This window comes from Convolutriloba macropyga, chromosome 2 (assembly GCF_964194025.1).
Source record: "Convolutriloba macropyga chromosome 2, txConMacr16.3, whole genome shotgun sequence".
Taxonomy (NCBI): Eukaryota; Metazoa; Xenacoelomorpha; order Acoela; family Convolutidae; genus Convolutriloba; species Convolutriloba macropyga.
Window position 1 is genome coordinate 4,127,727 of NC_134469.1, and position 22,858 is coordinate 4,150,584.

General features: G+C 35.8%; 1 protein-coding gene across 1 annotated transcript; it reads right to left on the reverse strand.

Annotated features, from left to right (window-relative positions):
- Positions 1 to 15,261: 15,261 nt before the first annotated feature.
- On the reverse strand, positions 15,262 to 22,567 carry LOC142355217 (sialin-like). Its single transcript, XM_075407448.1, has 3 exons — positions 22,413 to 22,567; positions 16,539 to 17,064; positions 15,262 to 16,339 (listed from the first exon to the last, which is right to left on the reverse strand). The coding sequence occupies exons 1-3, from the start codon at positions 22,565 to 22,567 to the stop codon at positions 15,605 to 15,607; spliced, it is 1,416 nt and encodes a 471-aa protein (XP_075263563.1). The 3' UTR covers positions 15,262 to 15,604.
- Between the last annotated feature and the right edge of the window lie 291 nt (positions 22,568 to 22,858).

Sequence of the window (22,858 nt, forward strand, 5' to 3'; positions counted from 1 at the left end):
GGAAGAACAATTGTTAAAATTTTGACACAAAACTACCTAATGTAAATTTTGTGCTTGAGATATGCTTGGCACGAATCTCTACTTGTTCAATGTGCACTTGGCTAGAGCGATAAAACCATGAGGAACATGGAAGAACGACTATTTTCTGCTAGAGCCCCTGTTTAGTTTTAGACCGCCCCATTTTATGCATTTCGAAAGATATTGTTAAAGTTAAGTTAGTTTATGATACATTTGTGACTAGTATTCACTTAATAAACGCTAGCCTAGCTGCAGTCTGCAATTATTGCGTACTTCAACGAATGGTTGTTGCCTATAATGCAAGCATCAAAAACGTTTGATTTTTATCATTAATAGCCGCAAAGCGATAGCGGCTATTATTGGGGACATCGTGGTTTTTTAAAATTCAAAGAATTTGAATTGAATTGGGGCGCTGATTTTTTTAAGAACTGTTCACACATTTTCATGATTTTTGAAGTCAAATTGGAGTAGTTATTTTGATCACGCCCAAACAGGAACTGAAGCGAAAAAGCGAGCGGTTTTGCGGCGGGATATTTTTTCGCTCTAATTTTAAACTAAAGTGTTTTTTCGATTTTTTGAATGTGACTTTCTTCTAAATGTTTTTTCCAATCCATTCGTAGTTGAATCTAGACCTAGTTTTTTGTTTGAACCACACTTCCATTTCTCGCTAGTGAGTTTTTGTTCACACGCGGCATTTTGACATTAATTTTTTTTTATTTCATTGATCTGGTTTTTTAGAAATGGTTTCCCAATCCCATCATGGGTCCCTTCTAGGTCTTAAATCGTACGCCAGGACTTGTACTGCTATGTTTTTTAATTCGTAGTTTCCACCTATGATTCTTACGAACTGAGTTCTTGGAATTGACTTCTCGGAATCCATTTCAGTAACTTCAACCGCTTTGCAGTTAAAATGTGTGTGTGTGTATGTGTGTGACGTCATTTCTGCTTTTTGAAATTGCGTGTCTTACCTCACTCAAAAAATTGACTTGAGAAATCACTTATGGAACTTTTACTTATATGAACATTTTAGTTAAAGATAAAAAGTGTGCATCTAAGTAATAGTGCCAAACTTATTTGCCCTAATTCTTAAGTATTAGTAGTGAGTTTTTATTTATAATGTCAGTTTTGAAAAAGCTCTCTTGACGCTTTTTCCATATAAACCGTGTGTGTAATAAAATTGAAAGTCCGAAACTAACCCAAAAAGTCTAGTGCTCTATTAAGGACTGGTGGTAAATCTTTTTAATTTACTTCTTTAGTTGTTCAATTCATGGAAGGCCACAAGCGTCAATTGGGACTATTTTCAGGCAATCTGCCGGCAATGATTTTTTGATGTCATCAATAACATTATGCTCTCCGAATTTTTGATATTTGTTTTCGGAAACTCTGCTAAAAGTGCTCTCAATCTAAAGTAACTCGACACTCTTGAGGCAATCGAATGCAAATATCAAAAATACAATCTACAGAAACTGCGATTCTAGCAATTTCAAAAATGGTTAAAGGGCTCTAGCAGGTAAATCCAAAATAACATGAAAATGGGATAGAAAAGATAATCAAATTCGAGTGCTAATTACAAGTTTATCTAATGGTGAGCATAACAGGCGTGCAAATAAGAAATGTTCGTTGCAATCCAGTACTGGTCCTCTTCCACGTTAGTACCGCCTGCTGTTACCCCACTTGTGATACCCAAGGATATCATCTTTTGTTATTTATTTGATGTAGTACATTTTAATAAAATGCTCCTAATTAGTTCCATTTATTTGCCCTTCATCATTCAATTCATACTTTATTCAATTCTTGTCTTATGATCATTTTAATACTTCCTTTCTTGGTTTCCCGCTTCGTGATCAGACATCTCTGATCACACCTTCTAGATTTGTTAATAAGCACTTCACTTCACTTTTTAAGTTTTGCATTTCAATTTTAATGACCAACTGTCTTCGTTAACCCGCTCCGCGAATAAGCATAAAATACTCAAGTCAGGATTTTGCTCCGCGAATTGCAAATTCAATAATAGTAAACGTACCCACGTCGCGAGTAACTACTCAATAATAAAAATAAAGTACGACATGGCGCAGTCAACACACAAGCGTACACGACTCGGGATAGACGCTTTCTGGGATAAACCAACACCCGACCCTCCTCTTCGCTGGGAGAAATGGAGAGTGCAATACAAATGGGAACTAATGGCAAAGGACAATATTTTTCTCGACACCCTACTTGGACCCAAACCCGAGATGGTGGACCTCCCATTCGCATCGATCTACGAGGAAACTATAGTGGGTTCTTCCGCACAATCGGAGAGGGAAAGAAATGTTCGCAATGCACAACAAAAGATGAATGGCAAAATAAATGCCAACGACTAATCGAAATCGGCATAATGTGCGGTGACAAGCCGTGATAACTTGCGGATCGCAAAACAGTATCTCTACTCTATCTGAGCATCGGAGTGAAAGGACGTCGCAATGCTAACTGCTAAAACCCGCACATCATAATCGCTGCTCTATCTACTGCAGACTTTTGGAAGATCGTGGAAGAGGCTTTCTCCGCCCCCGAAACATCACCTTTGATCGTCACGCTTCCTAATCACGAAAAACCGTAGGACATTTCTACGGCAAATTAAAAGAATTGGCAGGCAATTGCGACTTCGAAAATCAAGAGGAAACTTTGATACGTGATGTATTCATCAGTAATTTGATGGATCCTGAAATTCAAAAACAACTTCTCAAACAGACAGTGGAACCGCGTCAGGCCTTAGAGTTAGCAATCAATATGGAACTGGGGATGTGCAATCAACACTAATTTCTGCACCACAAAAAGATTGTCATTCCAGCTAGTGTTAACGCATTACAGTTTCCAAATAGCTCTCGAACTCGGATTTGGTCATTTTCGAACAATTTTCCGAGATAAAACAACCGCTGCACACTCTATTGTTCAAAATGTGGTGGGATTTGGCTTCCTATTCACCGCAATTAATACATTGCAAAAGGTAAAACTTGCAATAATTGTGAACTCCTAAATGACTTTGCAAATGTCGGAAACAAAAGAACAAGAAACAACAAAACTCTAAGAAAAGGCCTGTAAACACTGTGGAAGAAGGACCACTTCCGGAAGATTCAGTGAAATTTGTCCAACCAGCTAAACTCTTTGAATTGGACTACAGTAGCGGGGAGGATAATACGGTTGCGTTAATCGAGAAAATTGAGCCCCTCAACATGCCCATCAAAATCGGTAATATCACTACTACGCTGCTCGTGAACTCCGGAAGCGCATGCGGTTTTCTCAATCGTTCACTCGCGTCGTAAGTGGTACAAAGCAGTCCTCGCTCTTTCTGGATCAGTGAAAAGGTGTTCCCACAACCTCGGACTTTCTCGAATGAGCCAATTCATGGCGAAGGAAAGATACAATCCCCAATCACAAGCAACGGATGGATTTGTGATTCAGCAACATTCACCGTTGTAGCTGATGGTCTCAAATCGTTAATTGGCGGAGATTTTTTTGATCAATTCGTATTAGCAGTGACACAATCTACATCTCCTAAATGTTATCGTGTCAACAACATTTCTCTTTCGTCAGAATTTAAAGAAAAAATCGCAAAAACTTTTCCGGAATTAATATCTCGTTTTGGAAAATCCAAAAATCATGTAGCTAAATCTAATTTTCACAAAGACTTTCAAACTAGACACCAACAAGGCAGACGTATGGCGATCAACCTGCAAGATAAAATCAATAACGAACTTCAGAAAATACTAGACAAAAACCATATAAAAATTTTCTAGATGTCCTGATAAATATTTTATATCATCAAAAGTGGTAACTGTAAAGAAAGATCAAACGATCAAGCTTGCATTGGATTCTAAAATTTTAAATAAAGCCATGCAAAAAAACAAATATCAAATGCCGAAGATTGACACACTTATCGAATCCAATTCTCAGCAAATTAGTCCTCCCGCGTCGCATAACACAACCTATTTTTCTACATTAGATTTGATGTACGCGTACAGTCAATTAAACTTGAATATTAACTCGGCAAATTATTGTAACTTTAACATATGTAGTGGTGATTTGACCGGCACTTACAGATTTCAAACAGGATTTTACGGGTTAACTGATATGCCGGCAGAATTTCAAAAAGCAAGGGATTATACACTAATCGGCTTGAAGAACACCTATTGTTTCCTAGATGGAATTTTGGTTGCAGGCAAAGGGTCTATAGAAGAACATAAACGATATGTTATGAGCTGCCTTAAACGATTAGATGACGAAAAGCTTAGAATAAACCATCCAAAATGTCAGTTCGCAAAATTAGAAATTGATTGACTAAGATATTATACTTATCAATCGGGTAACTCGCCCATCTAGCGTAAAAGGTCCGCTATCTTAGCTCGTGAAGCTCCGAAAACCCTAAAGAAACTCTGTTCGTTTCTGGGATCGGTACACTACTTCGTTAAATTTATTCCGAATCTTGCTCAAATTAGTCATCCCCTTTGCTGAAAAAGACATCAAAATTTATCTGGACCGAAGTGCACGAAAATTGTTATAACGAAATAAACAATCGCATCTCAAACGCTACCAAAAATAGTCACTATAACCTGCAACTTGAAACACGCGTAAATTGTGATGCGTCCCGCTCCGGTCTTGGAGCGGCACTTGAACAACTGACAGTTGATGGGTGGAAGCCAATCGCATTCATATTTTCAACCTGTTGTGAGAACGATATAGCGTAAACGAACTTGAACTTCTATTATTCTGGTCCATTGAATATTTCAAGAAATATCTCTATTGTAAACAATTTACAGTTGTTACCGATCATAGAGCTCTCCTGTTTATTTTGAAAGAAAATAGACCAAATAAATCCTTCAATATTCGATTAACTCGCTGGATTGATCGTTTACTGCCATTTCATTTCGACATTGAACATTTACCAGGTGCAACAATGGGTTTAGTTGACTGTATTTCTAGAGACCCGAATCAAAAAGCCAAAAAAGTCTCTGCCTATGATGAGGAATTTATTGTCGCCAAATTAAAAAATAATTTCCGCATCTATGAATTCAATTGATTTAAATTTTTCAGAACGTGCATCTCCTTTACATCAATTAAAAAAAGCCCACGATCTCGCATTGCAAATCACACCTAAAATTGAGGCCAATAATAATGTGATAAACTTAATTAGCGCACATGCAGCACGAGTACACAAACATAATAATTCTATCTCTCTCGCTCCCCGAAAGCGGGCCTCAAATGCTGATTGTAATTTAAGCAACTGAAAATATGTAAATGCCGCGTCGCAATTATCATTTAAAACTTCTCTCGCTAGGCGAAATACAAGTAAGTGTAAACAATCATTCAAATTCGGAATGGCAGATATCGCGCTAAGCGCGAAACTCACATAGGTCTTAATTCCCGCCAATTAAAAAACATTCCACAAATAATCCCAAAAGGCACAACCCAAATTTAGCATTAGTGCTTTTTGCCTTAAATTGATCTACAAATTAGTTGACTACTTCATCAAATTTCAATCATAAAACCGATATAGATTGTATCAACACAACCACACATAAAATGCCTTCGAAGAAACGTATTACCTGAGTCCGCTTCAATGATACTTCTCATAGCACAAATCAATGTTCTTCAACAGCAACATCCTCACGCGCCGTGAATCAAGTAACCCATTCCGCGAATGCAACTCGCGCCCAGAATCAACCGATAAGTCCCCCAACCGTTACTCGTGCCGCAAGTCCGCGGACAGTCTTAACCCCAACATCCCCAGCCGTATCTTCTAACCCCAGTACACCCCTCACACTAAGCCCTCAAGTCCCTACATTTGATCACATTGTAGTAAAAATCTTCAGCAAATTACTAATCTTATCAATAACAAGTAAGGACGCTGTATTAAAAGAAGTCCGATACTGTATCCTGAATAATAACAAAAGTCGTTTGAAAGCCCTAAACCCCTATATCCACTCAAATTGGAGGGATCTACAAGTGAGATCCGGCAGCGTTTGTATTCATGAAAAGGTTGCGATACCAAATGTGTTCCGAGAGGCCTTACTTGAAGATATCCACGCAAAACACTCGGGTACATGGGGGATGATTTGTATGGCCACGCACTACTGGTGGCCATATACGAAACGTGAGATAATCGTCAAAGCGACAGAGTGCAAACCCTGCACCGCTATCGGTAAGAACTTAAAACCTGTAACCCCTGCTAAAGAATTTGAACTTCATATACCATGCGTTGAACCTAATCAATAAATGCAAATTGATTTTGGGAGACCTATCTATGACGGAAAGGGTAATGAAGTATACTTCTTAGCCGCTATAGACCAATTTTCTTAACATCCAACTGCATGTATATATGAAAAGGCCAGTGGGCTGAATGTTCTCAAATTATTGGACATAAATATAGAAAATCATTCAGTTCCACGCTCCATCAGATTAGATCAAGCGAAATGTTTGTTTGGAAATCAAGTAAAGACTTTCTGCAATAAGAACAATATTCAAATTATTGAAGCTCTAGTTAATGATCATCATGCTCTTGGTTTGGTGGAAAGATTACGTCAAACAATTAAGAATAGATTGGCATGTATTAAAGAAGAAAATTTCTTAAGTAACTTATTTCATGTAACACATGCCTTGAAAATAATCATTTATCAATTGCGAATATGCAAACAAAAAACAACAAAGATCTCACCGTTCGAAGCATTTTGGTCCAAAACCTAATACCCAGCTTAGCGTATTCGCTAAAAAACCTAAATTGTCTAATCTGTCTTACGAAAACATCGTCAATCATTATTTAGATGAGGACACTGTAACACCTGAGGCAATCCTTCCCGATGACAAGTGGGCAAACGGATACTGCAGCGATATAGAGGTGGTAATCGAAAGACTCGCGCACTGAGAGAAGCAAGTCAACGCAAGCAAGCGATCACGGATGACGAATCACGCTTTATTCGCACAAACACATGCCGTCCAATACTGGTGACAGAGCGTGCAGTGCAACTCAAGCTGGCTCACAAAGTGCACGGAAAAAGACGGTCTAAGAAGAATTTGAAGTGCCTCAACAGAGTGTTGGCGCCTGGATCCACTATACTGAAGGTCAGCCCAACGACCTCCACCATCAAAGAGTCAGGCAAACCAACGGTAACAGTCCGCAATAGTGATATTGCAAAATTTGGCACGACACAAGAGATTCAGACTCCATTAAAAGTTTATGCTGATAGAAGAGGTCCCCGAACGTGTGAAAAATTAGTAGACGAACATATTCAATCACACAAAAAAGTTGACGAGCAAACTTAAAGGCGATAAAAAGATGAAGCACAGAAAACGAGACCCGGGCAATGGAGTATCGTCGTCACGTTCTAACATCTCACGCGCTATGCGAGGGCGGATTCCAAAAATCACAAACTTCGTTGCTCTCCGAAATCAAACTGCTCTACCACAACATGACTCGCCAAGCGAATTAGTTATTCCAAAACAATCGGTTTCCTCATCGGCAACCCAACTAGTGGTTTCCACCTCAACACACGGCAAACGTTCCTCAGAGAGACCTCGACGAAACGCGGTTTTGAATGGTTTTGAATCGTCATCGGATTCAGCAATCGCAGCTCCTCCCAAACGTCCACGCAGAGCGGGAGATATTAAAAATTATCAGCCTCCACCCGAGTCGATCATTGAAACTGTTCAGCATATTGCAGACCAACAGCCGGACGAAATCAACATCTCCCCAATCATAGGAGACGTCTCGCCACCCGCCCCGCAAGATCCATCACTTCTGGATGTTGACACTCCGAAATTGGTATGCTCAATGACGGTATTCGAGACCAAAAATCAAAACACCATGGATGTGTACAGCGGGAATACAAACTGAATTCTACTTAAAACTGAATCAATTACAAACATTTAAATTAATATTACCTATTTCTTAGCTATGGTAACCAGTACATATATTGTTATTTTTATTTAACCGGGGACCAAGTATTAATTTGTAAATATTGTTATTATTTTATACATACATAAATTGCAATTTTCACAATTTTCTTTGTCGAACCAAGGGGTATGTGATACCCAAGAATATCATCTTTTGTTATTTAATTGATGTAGTACATTTTAATACGATGCTCTTAATTTATTTCAATTTATTTGCCCTTCATCATTCAGTTCATATTTTGTTCAATTCTTGTCTTTTGATCATTTTAATACTTCCTTTCTTGGTTTCCCGCTTCGTGATCACACATGTCTGATCACACCTTCTAGATTTGCTTATAAGCACTTCAGTTAACTTTTCAAGTTTTACGATTCAATTTCAGGTGAACAATTCTCTTTGATAACACGCTCCGCGAGTAAGCATAAAATACTCAGGTAAGGATTTCGCTACGCGAATCGCAATTTCACTAATAGTAAACGTACCCGCATCGCAAGCAACTACTCAGTAATAATAAAGTACGACACCACTTATCAAGTTGATCTTGGGCTAATATTGTTACCCTAATTAAATGGCTCAAAGACTATAATTACGATCCACCCTTTGTCTTTTCATAACAAATACAGGTCGAACCCCGTTCTTTTAATATAAAATACCAATTTAACAACGTTGTTTTCAATAGAGATTAACGGCCTACACGAGGTCTATGCATAGTCAATATTATTGAGATCATGTTTTTTTGGAGTGAAAATTGGTAAACCCACAATTTAACCCGCAAATATTGTTGACAGAACCATTAACCATCAATCCCTGCTTTTTAATTGCTCTTGAACGAAGTGCATAGCAACTATTTTAACCATGTGTGTCTTTCTTTAAGCAAATTTTTTGCTCGACAATTTTGCGCTTTTCTTCTAGAACATTCTTTGACTTCTCAAGTGAGTTTTTCACGCTTTCGTTCATCATTTTTGAGTGATCTCTGATGCTCCGAAATAAAGCGCTTGTTGCTAATATAAAATTCGTTGCAGCATAGAAAAATACTTGACTCGTAGCTGAGTGGTTAGTGCGGCTGGCCATGGATTGGGAGGTCAGTTGTTCGAATCCCGGTGGGTTCCAGTTTTCTTACACCCATAAAGAAAAATTGATCTAGACTAAAGACCATGAATTAAATGCCTCGCCCCTCGATCAAGAGCAATTCTTCCGACATTTGTCGGTTTATGTTTTATAGTCAATTTTGATTATCAACGACTATTTTTTGTCCAATTCCGGATTTCCACTAAGATGCACAGTGAGGGGTCTTTGTCGCCAAGAAGCTGACACGCTAATACAAACCAAATTTTTTTTTACTGATGAAGCAAGCGCTACTTTGTTACCTTGCAATCTCCCCTCTTCCACTCATGTACGCTGATGATATTAGACTGTGTTGGCTCAAAATATCTTGCAAGGTCAAACAGATAAACCAGGGAAAAAGTATTTGCCCTTCATTGTAGAGAATTTAAAGGCAAACTATATTAGTCCCAAGAGTCACTTCCCAACTTGACTAAACCTTGCTACTTTAAAAAATCAACTGATCTTTGGTTCAGAATATTTTCACTTGATTAACCTCATTAAACAAACGATTTTCAGCTTTACATATAATAGTCATCTTATCAACTTGTTTCGATTGAGTCTCGGTGGAAAGTTCTCTACATTCCCGTGTGCGTTTATTTTTTTGTGTTTATTTTCTTGTTTGTGGACGTGTTTATCTGATTTTGACTATGTGTGTATCTGTGTATAACTCTATGCGGCAAGGTGTGCGTTTGTGTATAAGTGTAAGTATATATGTGACCTCGTGACTAAAATCAGTTTTGTTTATGTGTTCTTGGGTGTGATTGTGTATGCATATGTGTGTGTGTATGTGCATGCGTAGGGTTATGTGTATGAATATGTGTGTTTGGGTTTTTGTGTTTGGGGATTTGTATATATTTGTGCTTCTGTATGTGCTTGTGTTTGTGTATGTTTTTGTGTATGTGTGCAAGTGTTTGTTTTTTTTTGGTTATGTATTTGTGTTTGAGTACTTTTTGTTAGTGTATTTGCATATGTATATTTGTGTCTGTACGTTTTTCTGTTCGTATTCATGTATGTGTTTGGTTTGTGAATACGTTTGTGTTTGTATGTGTTTGAAGTGTATATATATGTGTATGATGCGTTTGTCTATAATGTGTATGTGTATGTGTATGATGAATATGCGTATGTTGTGTATGTGCATGTGCTTGATGTGCATGTTTTTGCGTTTGATTTGTTTGAGTATGATGAGTATATGTTTTTGTACGATATGAATGTGCTTGTTGTGTATGTGTATGAATAGGATTCAAATGTGTATGTTATCTTTGTGTTTGTTTATGTGCATAATGTGTATATGTTTAAGTTTGATGTTAAAGTGTATGCTATTTTTGAGTTTGTTTTCGATGTGTAAGTGTATGATGTGTTTGTATTTGTGTGTGGTATATAATATAAATATATATATATATATATATATATATATATATATATATATATATATATATATATGCGTGTGTGTGTGTGTATGTGTGTGTATGTTGTGTAAGTTCACGATATGTGTCAGTATGTGAATGATGCGTATATGTTTATCGTGTATGTGTTTGTAAGTTTTACAATTCAATTTCAGTAGAACAATTTTCTTTGATAACCCGCTCCGCGAGTAAGCATAAAATACTCAAGTAAGGATTTCGCTACTCGAATCGCAATTTCACTAATAGTAAACGTACCCGCATCGCAAGCAACTACTCAATAATAATAAAGTACGACACCACTAATCAAGGTGATCTTGGGCTAATGTCGTTACACTAATTAAATGGCTCAAAGACTATAATTACGATCCACCCTTTGTCTTTTCATAACAAATACAGGTCGAACCCTGTTCTTTTAATATGGAATACCAATTTAACAACGTTGTTTGCAATAGAGGTTAACGGCCTACACGAGGTCTATGCATAGTCAATATTATTGAGATCATGTTTTTTTGGAGTGAAAATTGGTAAACCCACAATTTAACCCGCAAATATCGTTGACAGAACCATTAACCATCAATCCCTGCTTTTTAATTGCTCTTGAACGAAGTGCATAGCAATTATTTTAACCATGTGTGTCTTTCTTTAAGCAAATTTTTTTTTTGCTCGACAATTTTGCGCTTTACTTCTAGAACATTCTTTGACTTCTCAAGTGAGTTTTTCACGCTTTCGTTCATCATTTTTGAGTGATCTCTGATGCTCCGAAATAAAGCGCTTGTTGCTAATATAAAATTCGTTGCAGCATAGAAAAGTACTTGACTCGTAGCTGAGTGGTTAGTGCGGCTGGCCATGGATAGGGAGGTCAGTTGTTCGAATCCCGGTGAGGTCCAGGTTTCTTACACCCATAAAGAAAAATTGATCTAGACTAAAGACCATGAATTAAATGCCTCGCCTGTCGATCAAGAGCAATTCTTCCGACATTTGTCGGTTTATGTTTTATAGTTAATTTTGATTATCAACGATTATTTTTTGTCCAATTCCGGATTTCCACTAAGATGCACAGTGAGGGGTCTTTGTCGCCAAGAAGCTGACACGCTAATACAAACCAAATGTATTTTTACTGATGAAGCAAGCGCTACTTTGTTACCCTGCAAATTCCCCTCTTACACTCATGTACGCTGATGATATTAGACTGTGTTGGCTCAAAATATCTTGCAAAGTCAAACAGATAAACCAGGGAAAAAGTATTTGCCCATCATTGCAGAGATTTTAAAGACAAACTATATTAGTCCCAAGAGTCACCTCCCAACTTGACTTAACCTTGCTGCTTAAAAAAATCAACTGATCATGAGTTCAGAATATTTTCACTTGATTAACCTCATCAAACAAACGATTTTCAGCTTTACATATAATAGTCATCTTATCAACTTGTTTCGCTTGAGTCTCGGTGGAAAGTTCTCTACATTCTCGTATGCGTTTCTTTTTTTGAGTTTGTTTTCTTGTTTGTGGACGTGTTTATATGATTTAGATTATATGTGTATCTGTGTATAACTCTATGCGGCAAGGTGTGCGTTTGTGTATCAGTGTAAGTATATATGTGACCTCGTGACTAAAATCAGTTTTGTTTATGTGTTCTTGGGTGTGATTGTGTATGCATATGTGTGTGTGTATGTGCATGCGTAGGGTTATGTGTATGAATATGTGTGTTTGGGTTTTTGTGTTTGGGGATTTGTATATATTTGTGCTTCTGTATGTGTTTGTGTTTGTGTATGTTTTTGTGTATGTGTGCAAGTGTTTGTGTTTTTTGTTTATGTATTTGTGTTTGAGTACTTTTTGTTAGTGTATTTGCATATGTATATGTGTGTCTGTACGTTTTTCTGTTCGTATTCATGTATGTGTTTGGTTTGTGAATATGTTTGTGTTTGTATGTGTTTGAAGTGTATATGTATATGTATGATTCGTTTGTCTATAATGTGTATGTGTATGTGTATGATGAATATGCGTATGTTGTGTATGTGTATGTGCTTGATGTGCATGTTTTTGCGTTTGATTTGTTTGAGTATGAGTTGTGTATGTGTATGAATAAGATTCGAATGTGTATGTTCCCGGGTTGAAGTTTCTTTGATTTCATACAAGGATCATATATTATTTCATACTGTCCATACTTGATTTCTTAGTACGATCCTTCTATGAAACCAAAGAAATCATATATGATCCTTGTATGATTACAAAGAAATCATATATGATCCTAGTACGAATACCATCATACATCTATTTTTTGAAAATTTTTAACCATTTATGTTTTTTTGTTTTTATTCGGTAGGGCATCACATAAATGATACCCCGGCATCACATTGTGATCCGCCAAAAGACCCTAACGTACTATATCAATTGCAAGTTGGGCACAAAATAAAAGAGTAAGTCCAAACAAATAAAAAAAAATTTGACATACTCTGAAGTCAGTTTATATATATAAATGCTCATTTATAAAAAGAATTAAACAAGAAAAAATGCATATCACGTCATATTCGTTTTCTGAATACGTTTAAACCTAAAGTTATTCTTTTAGCGCACACAAAGAATCAAACGTGGATTGCAAATGCGATATAATAATTTAATAAGTCCTCTGACTACATTATACCATATATGGCCTTGTATGAAATCCAAGAAATTTTTTCAACTTCAATGGAAAATCAAAATTATACAGTTTTTAGTCTTTGAATTTTTTTGTATGATCCTTGTATGATTTCTAGGAAATCATATATGATCCTTGTATGACTACCAAGAATTCATACAAGTCATATATGACCTAGTATGATTACTAAGAATCTTATATGACCTAGTACGAAGAAAGTTGTATGATCGTTGACCCGGGTTATCTCTGTGTTTGTTTATGTGCATAATGTGTATATGTTTAAGTTTGATGTTAAAGTGTATGTTATTTTTGAGCTTGTTATCGATGCATAAGTGTATGATCTGTTTGGATTTGCGTGTGGTATATAATATTTATATATATATATATATATATATATATATATATATATGTATGTATATATATATATATATATATATATATATATATATATATGTATATATATATATATATATATATATATATGTGTGTGTGTGTGTGTGTGGGTGTGTGTGTGTATGTGTGTGTATGTTATGTGTAAGTTCACGATATGTGTCAGTATGTGAATGATGCGTATATGTTTATCGTGTATGTGTTTGTATATGTGTGTATGTATGTTTAAATTTTTGTAGGTGTTGACGCGAGTGTGTTCATGTGTTTGTGTGTTATTGAATTGAAGCAAAACGAAACTCTCAGTCCATAATTTATCTGTCTGGTATAGGCCTGTGTACAACGGAGCTGCGCACCGGAATACTTTTACGGAAAGTTTTTAAAATTATCTCCGTTTCTTGACCACATTGTTTGTTGGGTGAGGAGTGCTTGGTATTGACTTGGTAATTATCTATATTAAATTAATCTATAAAAATTAATAGTTTACATTTAGTTAGATTGAAATACTTGCTGTCATGTAATTTGTTTATTGTAAGTTTGAAAACTTGCGGAAGTTTTCGTGCTTTACCCGAAATCGTATGCTTATCCTAAAATCTTTCCACCTGTTTTATTTTGTTTTCAAAAAAAGTCCTAAGCAATACAATTTTTAAATTTAGACTTTTTTCAGTTTGAATTTTGAAAAATCGATTACTACAGAAATTTTTAAATATTTGAACAACATAGTCTCACACAAATACTTATCACATCCTGCAACAAAACCAGAATTTTTTTACTGAAACTCGATTATAGGCCTATAATAGTATATTATTTGACAAAAACCTAAAATTTTCAATCTTTAATTTTGCAAAATTATGAGAACCCCAACTACAAAATGTACAAGCGGTATTTCAAACACCACTAATCAAAATAAAATAGCAAAAAAAGATTCGAAATTTACATAACAAAATAACTATTTTGTGCTTTAACTAAATAACTATAAAAATAAAAAATAAATAACTATAAAAAATAATAAAATAACTAATTTCGATTTAAAAATTAGGAACAAAAAGATAGCGCAATAATTTGTATAATATACATTTTAGAGCTACCGAGAAATAATGCGAAAAGTTGATGAATGAAGTTAAAATGATTTACTTTTCTGTTGTTTTTGCTTAGCTCTCACAACTGTATTTCTCACAGTGTATTTGTCTCCTTTGATCAGCTCTGAAACAATTTCGAAACTCAAAACGCCACTTTAAAGTTTTTTAAACTGTCTTATTTGGTTTTTTCTCAAAAATTAAGTTGTAAACTATACTCATCTATTATACATTCTACAATCCAATACCCTGCAACAATCTTCAGTTTTTTTCTGTTTTTTTTTCATCAAAATTAGTTATGTCACATAATTAGGCCGCATGTCTGAACAGCTGCATTTCACTTCATCAGGTAATTGGATGACAGCTATAACTTCGGCTCTGAAAACAGCTAGAGAATTTTATCTGAAGCTTGACAAAAAGACTACTGAAGAAAAGAACCGTCTGATTATAAGGAACGTTTCCGAAAAAGTCATTAGTCACCAGCATTTCCTAATTCCATGAGTTAAGAGTCTATCATAGTTTCTACAAATTCATAGTTTCGCACTTTTTGGCCCAATTTGCTTTCGAAGGATATTTCAGATTAATGTTGAAAATCCCGTCGAACAATGTCTTAATCAATTGTTTCTTTTCATAAGCAGCAGTTTTTTCCGCTTTTTAGGTTTAAGTGCGAAATCAGTTTTAAAAAAAATAAGAAAACTGCAATCATTCGAATAAAAAATTAAAGAACACTCTTCGAGGTAATTTTAATTTAGTCACTAAATCAGTTTATCAAATTAATTATTTTTAGCTATAGATAAATGCAATAAATTGAGAGTCACTTCAAATGACACAGCACTTGATCACTTTGACGGAACATTTCATATAGACCAATCACAATTCACTCTCTCATTTTTTGCATTTGATCTTATTTCCAATAAATTTTTCGTTCTGTTGCATCGAGTCGTGAAAATAGAGCCTTGTAACTCATAAGAGTGAAGGGTTGCATTATGGAACCAGAGTGAATGGCTTTGTTTATCCGGCGCATTTGTTGATTTTCTGTTAAAGTTTGTTCAGAATTCCGTCATTCCTGCATTCTAATATCTCTTACATTCGAGTCATTTAACTGATTTTCACGGTATTTGCGAATTCCCCAAGGCTGTACTTCGCCGGAAGCTAAAATGACAAAAAATATCCCACCAAAAACTGAAACTGCTCCTATGAAATAAAAGCTGTACAGCCACAGTTCTTTGCTGTGCAGGTTAGCATCAGTGATCTTTTCAACTATTACTGGAGCCAGAATCCCGGCAACCGCTCCAAATGTGTTTGTGATTCCAAATGTGATGCCAGCAAAATATGGCACTATGTCCAGAATGTTGCAATAGGAACCCGGATAGCGGAACCCGTAGAAGAACATAGCCATTGATATACAGAATACTGCAAGTGTTGCATTGCATCCAGCATAACCAGCCAGAACCAGAAAAATAGCAGAGCCACATGAAGCCATGAACTGGATCAATTTCCGGGTAAAAGTTGTCGTTACATAATTTCTGGTCAGCAAAAAATCGGCCAGTCGAGAGACAATAAGTGTGCCAAAAACTGACGCCAGCCAGGGTAGCGAATTGCAAAGACCGTTTTCGTAGATATCAAAATTGAGCACATTTGCAAAATAGAGAGGTAAACAGGTCATTATTCCATAATCAACCACATTTTGTGTAGTTTCGCTGATTACTGTTCCCAAAAAAGGCAAGCTTGAGAAAATTTCCTTCCATGGCACTTTGATGTCGTGTTCGGATTCAAAATTGTTTGGCTCAGTAATGTACCTTTTTGGGATCTTTTCCGTTTGTGCCCCCCCCCCCCTCCAGCTTAGTGGGTGTTTATTATTTGCACCCCCCCTCCCTAACGCACGTGTCATACTTTTACACAATGGTTGTCTATGTAATGCTACGTGCTCTTTAAGGGGGGGGGGGGGGGGGGGCATAACATACTGTTGGGGGGGGGGGGCACAAATGGAAAAGATCCCTTTTTTCACTCTCTGAGATTCGGGGGTGGTTATCAGGCGAATCTGATGCAATCACCATCCAGAAAATAAACCAAACCCCACCCAAAAACCCATAGAAGAAGAAAGCCAGAGGCCAACCGTCCAACAAATCGACAGTACAAAATAAACCCACAATTGGGTAAGTCAGCATAATTCCAATAGACGCCCCAGAAACCATGAACCCTGAATAGAAACTCCGTTCATTTTCTGGTGCCCATCTACCGGCTAAATGTTGAATCGTGGGCCAAGTGACTCCCTCCGCAGCTCCTTCTAATGAGCGAACGAAGCAAAGTAATTGTACGCCCCCATAAAAGGCAACCAATGGGTTTGAAATAAGCAGGATAGCTCGTATCAGAAGCGCCCAACCGAAAAGATTTTTCCCGTTATTTTTAGAAGCAAAGTACCCACCAGGCAATTGAGTGAAAGTGTAGCCATAGAAGAAAGCAGAGAGTAAGTTTGCTTGTTGAGATGCAGTCCAGTCGAACGTTCCTGTCTTTAAGGAACTAAATTAGTAGATTGTACAGATAAGAGGATTTTTCTATTTGTGGGATGATTCTTTAAAAGAACCAATAATAGTTTATGCATTAGAAACTGCTTATGCATTAAGAAACGCTGACACCTCTGTAGCATACAAATAATGTAAGATCTACGCTTTGAAAGACTCAATTATGTGAGATTGGCGGTGAATGCGTTGATTTCATGTAAAATTTACTCCTGAGTCGTTGAAAAAACCTTGCCGTTTTTTAAGCGCAGATCTTACATAATGATTTTAACAAAAAGATTCGAGTTAACATTTTTCAAAAGAAAATCGATATATGTGTGCAAATCAATTTTCCTGTTTAAAAGTTTTTTCTGCAACAAACCAATGATATGAAAACAAAAATAATATGAAATACACCAGCAAAATCTTCAGATAAACCTCTATTATGCGGAAAATAGTAGAAAAAGTGATCAATACAATTTTTGCCCAAATTTGTATATTAACCCTAGATTTTTGAACGTTAGCAACGACAGTTTATCCAGAAGAAAAACTTTTTAGATAATATTACCGTGAAAAGTGTGAAACGTCAAGCAAGATTTTCGCATTCTAATGGGTTCAAATTTATTAAACAAATGTTGAATTACTGGGGCAATTTTTTCAGTTGCTCAATACAAAGCACCAAAAATTTGAGGGCAACATTTCTGAACAACAGGCTGCAAAAATGTCAAATATAACAAAATAAGTATATAGTTGTGACCAAAAAAAAACATCTTAAAATTTTATGCAAGCCAAATTAGACTTCGCGGTTTGACTTGGTGATTGATTTGTCACAGATCAGCCATATTAAAATTTAAACTTATCAAAAAAGATTCAAAAAAGAGAGCTGTGTTCTACTTGGCCGCAATACAGATAGCTGAAAGAAGCCAAAAAATTTGGTTACAATTCAACAAATCTTTAATTGAGATGCAAAATGAGAGTGGCGAATAGGCACTTAACGAAACTGGTTATACGTAATTGAAAACTTACATTCAAACAAGAAGGCTCGGTAATGTGCGTTTGCAAGGTTCCGACCCCACGCATCTACATTTTTCACTTAAATGTCTACCAAATGAGATTAAAAAATTAACATATAAACATATCGTTCAATAAACTACTAAAAGAATAAAACAATCTACTCTATGAGACCTGTGGCTACCATAATATGACTACCAGAAAAGGCGGCAAAAAATCAATTAGTTACAAATATTAATTACGACCAAAAAACCCTTGTCCATTTTTCTGAAAACCACTAATAACCAAATACAAAATGGCATTAGTTAAAATTTATACTAAGAAGATTAACCGGTACTTTTTTGGAACAAAATAAGGGACTTTTCCTCAAGGTGTTTATTAAAAATATGCATTTTTTAAAAAAAGAATTAAATTCGAACTGATTGAAAACAAAAGGCGTCAAATTAAATCATTGAGAGAGTCTTTTATACCTCAATAGAGAGCGATTGAGGCCTTTCATTATCCAGGATATGTCACACAACTACAAAAAGAATGACCAAAGACAGGCAAAACCGAAAAATTTGCAATTAAATATTAAGCTGATCACTAAAAACAATAAAAACCTTCGTTTGCGTTTTTTGCAGGTGACAAAGTTTTTAAATCAAATGACCCCCATTATTGTGAAACTGTGAAAAGAAAACAAAAACCTAAAAAAAGGGGCAAATATGCAAAAATAACGAATATTTGATTTATGAAAACTTGTTGTTCCAAGAAGAAAGACCATATGAGGAAAGTGAAACCGTTATGAAGAGCAAATTGTATTTCAAGGGATAAATGATGTGAATTGTATATAGAGATGCTTAGCTACAATTTAACAGAAATAAAATTTGCAGATCTCAAAAATCTATCTCTTTTTTTATTAAAAACAAATATTTACAAAATTCATAACCAACAAAAGCTTTCGACTAAAAGAATATACAGTTTGTCTTGCAAATACTCAGAAAATTAATTGCGACTGTTATTAATGAGACTAGATCATAAGACTATAAAATAACATTAAATAAAAGCTGAACTAATAATGTTCACAAACAGCTTTACGAAACCACAGTTTTGAAGCCATTACTATTATAAGATATTAACCGCGAGAACATATCATCTGCATTTGTGTCTCCTTTAATCATTATAACGTCTTTTTGTAAAACAATGATCACAAAATGACGAAAATAAGAAACATAAAAACTGAAAAGTATCTGAACTTCAGAAATATCTTCTGAAACGAATTGTCTAAGCCATGCAGACATCATTTAAAGCGTTTAAACAACAGAAAAAATTATTGTTTGATTGAACAAAACATTAAAAAAGCGCTAAATAATGAGGCTAATCTACAAAAGTGATACAACATTATAATATACGAAAAAAAAGCAAACCAGAACAAAAAGGGAAAAGTTGATGATTGATTTTAATTTTTTTTTTAGAAATTTATTTCGAAAGTCAAAGCATCTATTAGCCTTTTTACCGATATCAGTTAATGATTTCATTTGTTTATCTCTAGTTGGCCATTGAGACCTTTAATTACACAATATTTGACTTATGACAACAAAAATTAACAACAAACAAAGTGCAAAAGTAAAAAACTCTACCAATTTCTGCAAGAGAACGGTGTTGCAGCCCTTCAAACCATATCTTATGAAAACCTAAAATAGGTTCAGTTTCGCATTTTGTGAGGCTTTTTCAATGTAGATTCTCAAATATTGTGACAATTTACAAAAGAAACAAGAACTACAGCAAAAATAGTCAATTATGAAAAAAAATCAGAAGATTTTGTATAAAAACTCGTAGTACGCAGAGCAAGAAAACCTTCGGTTAAAACAGTCGGCCATAACATTTGTAATCCACAAGGAGGAAAGGTTGATCTGTACTTACTGAGAATAAGCACAATGTTGACAAGTTCAAAAAATCACAGAAATATCCTTAAAACAAATAAATTCAATAACATAAGAGATATTAGGTATCAACCGAAAGAACACAAAAACTATCCTCTTGAGGAATAAATTTAGATCTTTGAGTGGTTAAACTTAAAAATCACACCGCCAAAAGAATAACAATTGAAAGCAAAAGACAAGATTTCTGTTAAATTTTACTAAAACTCTTCCTCAAAGCCATAAAAACCCTTTGGTTCTCTGAAAACAAACTGTATCTATCTTTGGTCTCAATTTTACGTAAATTGGGGCTGCCATCAACGGAGTCGTGAATAACAAATATTGTCAGTAATTATTATTAAAAAAACAATAGCAAAAGTTTTTAGAAAAAGGCAGCATCAAAAATGAAAACCGAAAAATCTCTGATTCTCAGAAACCATGATATTACCGAACCTCTCCCTGATTTTGTCACGCACCCAGCAAACCGACCAAGTGATCAAAGTGTTTGCGAATTAGACCAATTGTTGAGTGGAATTCTTCAAGTATTAAAAAAACAACGATGCATTTTGTATAATTATCAAGTTAAATCTGCAAAAAACGGCAAAATTTTAATTTCAGAAGACTTTCATACGGCACCTAATTGCAACTAGTGCTCTTTTTGAGATTATGGAGTCTGTGTTAAGGTTTTTAGGTCACTAAGTCTGGCAAACCTTAACAAAATTGGACCAAAAAAGCATATTTTGTGCCATTTTTGATGAAAAGTTTGAATTTTGAAAAAATTTTATCAAAATTTTTAGCCAAAAAATCTTCAATCAAACAATTTAGCAATGGTCTTCTATCTCTATTGGTAACAACAACACTTTGCCGTTAAAAATTTTTAACTTATTTTGAAATCTATTAGCGAAGTAGTGCCAAAATAAACCTCGATAACTCCCTGTAAAAGACGAAAATTGAATTTTTTTTCTAATTCCGTATTCTACGCTGGACGGGCTTTTTATTGATACCACTCTTAATTCTCTACGATGAATATATCGATCGGCCAAAATTGACTGAACAAAAAAACGCAGTTGAGTATATAGTTCTTCCCTCCCCACTGATGTGGTCGGAACAATAAAGATTTCTGCAAACCTTTTTCCAAAATTTAAATCAGATTCACAATTTGATCAAATTAGCGTGTAAAGTTAAGGCGGACCATATCTGGAGGTTTGGCGGAACCTTTTTTGGCGAACCATATTTGGAGCAGACCATATTTGGGCTCTTCTTAACCTAAATATTTACAGGGCTAGTACAGATAACTGAGTAGTCTGTGATACGGTATCGGTTGTACAATGAGATTCTGTTGATCTCTCTGTTTGTTCGTCTTGTCATCGAAATTACCTATTTGATTTTGGCTAGAAATCGATGTAACTGCTTTAAGTTACTCATTCCAATTAACTATTTCGAGTGATAATCCCAACTAAGGAAACGAAGAAGGATAAGGGAGAGGAAAAAATTTTTTTGATTTTTAAGGAGAAAAGATTAAGGAAAAACACAAAACGAAGAGAAATATTCAGAGAAATAGAAAGAAAGAACAAAAGAGAAAATAGAAGGTTTAAAGACGCTTGTTGAAAATCTGGGAGGCAGTTTTCCAAATATTAAAGACTGTGTCTCGTTGAGAGAGCCTTTCTTATCAGGGGTGCAAAATCAGGATTGCGTTTCTGTGGATCGCGAAAGAACTCTGAGAATTCCGAGTCTCGAGAAATACAGGCCGCAAGGGCGAGGGAGATAGAGATCCGCATTGTTGTGCGCAGACAATCGCAAAGATATGGTTGTTTATGTCCTACTTTTTCGTCAAGGGGTTGTGGTTCACGAGTTGGTTTCATAACCGGTCGAGTTACCAAAATTTAAAGACATGGCCCTACATGCACCTTGTGGTGCCTCTCTCGTTACATTGCAGATACCCACTTGGGACGAGTATGGGGCGATGATTGGCCGCATACAGGTGTGCGAAGTGGAATTAATTACCAATTGGGTCGAAATTTCTCATGGCGCCTCTGCACTGCTGCGGACCAATAATAGAGGAGTATTTCATTATCATCAAGGGTAGATGATCTTTCGGTTCCCGTATTGGAAACTTGAAATAACGTTAGATAGTGGGGTTGTCAAAGTAAACTGTTGTTGGACAAATTGTTATTTCTGCACTTTTTTGTTTTCCACACGATGCGATTGGTTGCGAACATCCATTTAGGCTGGAAGTTAAAAATCACACTATAAGAAAAATGGTGCTATTTCTGGTACCAGCTATGGAGAGCAGTGTACCGCGTGAACAATGTGATGAGATATTCCCTGACGCTATCAGCCAACGCGCAAAGGTTCTTAGATGCGTGATAAAACCGCTCAGAGAAGTGTGGGTTTAAGGAAATGAACCATCTAAAGTAGAAAATCGCTATAGCGTCCTTTTTCGGAGTGTTTAATTTCCAACTCTCCTGTGGTGCTACTGACAGCTTTGGGCTTCAGGGAGTGTTCTGGTGGAGTGGCAAAATAGCTGATGCATTTTGGACCATGCATCTTATGCTCAATGGTGATCTGTATCGGATTTAGACTGATAGCACTGACAAATAGGTCACGTTTATCCATGATCCTTCCTTTTTACTGGAACAATGGACTGGTTTTTTCCGTTAGAATTGGGTATTGGGATCCGTGTGCCAGACTACAAGAGCATCGGGGAAACTGCGAAGAGCCTGTTCTCTGAGTAGGGAAACAGGGGCTACTGAATTATTTCATATTTTGTTCACCGTATTTTATTATAAGTAATCATAATCTCAATTAGCATTCTGGATTCGAGTTATCGTTGTAAACGCTCTTCATTCTCAGAGACAAATTCTAGTTTGGATTCGCACTGTGATTCCACTCAGTAAAAGCAATAGT